Genomic DNA, 3,555 nt, shown 5'->3' on the forward strand with positions numbered 1-3,555 from the left:
AATCTTCCGTTTGAGAATTTTTGAGTTCCTTTCAAAAATTCTTTCTCGATTTCTATTGTAAAGGGAATAGAAATATTATGAGGGTATCACCGAGGCCGACTACGTATCTCATTCTTGAGAATTCAGGTCAAACGTAGTTCAAATACAAAAAGGGATATTGAAAATAGATAAAGTGGTGATCGAAGCCAACATAGGCCACCCACATATCTCATACTTGAGAATTCATGTCGGACGTAGTTCATTAAAAAGGGACAATTAAAAACAAATAAGCATAAAATTAATTACAAGCAAATGATGCAATTACAGGGAAAATAAAAGAAAACTCTAAACTTCAAAGGTAGTATCTCTTGACAGCATCTGATTTGATTGGTTTCAGCCACTCTTGACCATCCATTTCTGACAATATTAGGGCATCTCCAAATAATACTTTGAGAACCATATATTGTCCTTGCCAATTTGGTGCGAACTTTCCTTTATACTCATCTTGATGTGGAAAAATGTGTTTGAGAGCCAATTGACCAACTTCAAACATTCTTGGTCTCACTCGTTTGTTGAAAGCACAACTCATCCTTTGATAGTACAATTGACCATGGCAAATATCGGTCATTCTTTTTTCATCAATCAAGGCCAAATGCTCAATTTGATGGCAAACCCAATTGACATTACTCAATTTAGCTTCTTGAATGATTCTTAACAAAGGTATTTTGACTTCGGTAGGTATGACTGCTTCCATCCCATACACTAACAAGTATGGTGTTCCTCCAATTGATTTTCTAACTATCGTACGATAACACAACAAAGGATATGGTAGCATTTCATGTCAATCTCGGTGATTGTCAATCATTTTCCTTAAGATCATTTTGATATTCTTTTTGGCATCTTCTACGGCTCCATTCATTTGTAGACGATAAGCAATTGAGTTTCGATGAGTGCTCTTGAATTGATCACATATCTCTTCCGTCAAATGACTATTGAGATTTGTTCCGTTATCAGTAATGATGGAATTCGGTATTCCAAACCTGCATATTAAATTATTGAGGATGAAATTGGCTACTACCTTCTTCATTACAAATTTATACGAGGGTGCTTCCACCCACTTGGTAAAGTAATCGATGGCCACTAGGATAAATCTATGTCCGTTAAAGGCAGCTGGATCTATTGGACCAATTATATCAATGCCCCAAGCTACAAACAGCCAAGGAGAACTCATAACATTGAGTTCATGAGGAGGTACTCGAATTAAATAAACTTTACATTGATGGCATTTTTGCACATACTTACAAAAATCATGGTCCATAGTCATCCAAAAATAATTGGCTCAAAAGATCTTCTTTGCCAAGGTAAGCCTATTCATATGAGTCCACAAACTCCAGCGTGAATTTGTTTAATAAGCTTCAAGGCTTCAATAGCATTAACACATCTGAGAAGTCCCATATCTGGATTCCTCCTATAAAGGATTTCCCCACTTGGAAAGAAATTGTTAGCTATTCTATATTGCCTTCTTTTGATTGAATGTCGCATTTTCTAGTTAAGTTTCAGTTTTTAGATACTTCTTTATGTCAAAATACCAAGGCCTTCCATTTGGTTCCGCTTCAACATGCAAACAGTGAGCATGTTGTTCTTTCAAATCTATATCCAAAGAATTGATATAACTCATATCTGGATGCTTGATCATTGAGGCAATAGTGGCGAGAGCGTCAGCAAATTTGTTCTGCAACCTTTGAGTATGCCTAAATTCGATCTTACGGAACCTTTAATATAACCATTGCACTAAATTAACATATGGTGTAATCTTTGGTTTCTTCACGGCCCATTCACACTAAACTTGATGAATAAGCAAATCTGAATCTCAAATTACCAACAACTCTTGAATGTCCTTATTGATGGCTATCTTTAGACCCATGATGCATGCTTCGTACTCAGCCATGTTGTTCATGTAATGAAATTGGAGTTTGGCCGCCTTAGGATAATGTTGGCCGGATTCTGATACTAGGACCACTCCAATTCCATTTCCTTCATGATTCACGGCCCTATCAAAGAATACCCTCTAACCAGGGTATGCCTCGGAGATACCTTCTCCTACAAATTATACCTCTTCATCGAGGAAATAAGTTTTAAGTGGTTCTTACTCTTCATCTACTAGATTTTCTATGAGATGATCAGCTAAGGCTTGTGCTTTTATCACATTTTTGGATCACATACACAATTTCGAACTCAAAAGCATTTTCCAACTTCCCAATCGGCGTCGTTTTCTAAAAGATATATTTCAATGGATCCATCTTAGAAATGATATATATAGTGTACAAAAATAAATAATGTCTCAACTTTTGAGCAATCTAAGTTAAAGTACAACATGTTTTCACCAAAAGAGTATAGCGGGACATGTATGAAGTGAACTTCTTGCTTAAGTAGTAGATTGCTCGCTCTTTTTTTCCAGTCTTATCATGTTGACCTAGAACGCATCCAAATGTGTTATCTAAGACAGATAAATATAGAAACAATGAAGTTCTTTCTCTCAAAGGAACTAACACCGGTGGATTAGACAAGTAACTTTTTATAGCATCGAAAGTGGTTTGACACTCTTCGTACCATTTAGTCAGTGCATCTTTTTTTAACAACTTAAAGATAGAACAAATCATCGTGGATTGAGCTATGAAGACTGATGTAGTTCAATCTTCCCAAGAAGCTCATCACTTCTTTATTGGTCTTTGGTGGAGGTAAATCTTGAATCGCCTTGATTTTAGATTGATCAAGCTCAATACCCCTACTACTGACTATAAACCCCAATAACTTGTCGGTTAGCACTCCAAAAGCAAATTTGATGGGATTTAATTTCGAGTTATATTTGCATAGATGATCAAAGAACTTCTTTAAGTTAGTCAGATGATCCAAACTCTCGTGGGACTTGATGATGACATCATCCACGTATACTTTGATTTCCTTGTCAATCATATCATGAAATATGGTCGTCATGGGTCTCATATAAGTGGCACCGACGTTCTCCAGACCAAATGGCATCACTCGGTAATAATACACGCCCCACGATGTGATGAAAGCTATATTTTTTGCACATCTTCTTCATCCATTAGAATTTGATGATAACCTGCATAGCAATCCACAAACGGCTATATCTCATCCTTGGCACAATTATCAATGAGAATATGGATATTTGGCAATGAGAAGTTATCTTTAGGGCTAGCTTTGTTTCGATCTCTATAATCAACACAAATTTTGATCTTGCCATCTTTCTTAGGCACCAGAACAATATTGGCTAACCAAGTCGGATACTGTATCACTTCCACAACTCTGGATTGAATTTTTTTGGTAACCTCTTCTTCAATCCTCAAGCTTAAATCTGGCTTGAAATTTCTAGTCTTTTGTTTTATCGGACTGTAATCTGGATTGATCGGCAATTTATGAGAAGCGATGTCTATACTCATCCCTGGCACATCATCATAAGACCAAGCAAATACATCAATGTATTCTCTAAGCAAAATGCTAAGTTCCTTCCTCTGAGCTTTCATTAAATGAACACTGATTCTAATTTCTTTGAGT

General features: G+C 36.3%; 1 protein-coding gene across 1 annotated transcript; it reads right to left on the minus strand.

The window, feature by feature from the left end:
• Positions 1–331: 331 nt before the first annotated feature.
• Positions 332–733, minus strand: LOC129893175 (uncharacterized). Its single transcript, XM_055968669.1, has one exon. It carries the CDS (start codon positions 731–733, stop codon positions 332–334), a length of 402 nt encoding a protein of 133 aa, XP_055824644.1.
• Between the last annotated feature and the right edge of the window lie 2,822 nt (positions 734–3,555).

The sequence above is a fragment of the Solanum dulcamara genome, chromosome 1 (assembly GCF_947179165.1).
Source record: "Solanum dulcamara chromosome 1, daSolDulc1.2, whole genome shotgun sequence".
In the NCBI taxonomy this organism is placed as follows: Eukaryota; Viridiplantae; Streptophyta; class Magnoliopsida; order Solanales; family Solanaceae; genus Solanum; species Solanum dulcamara.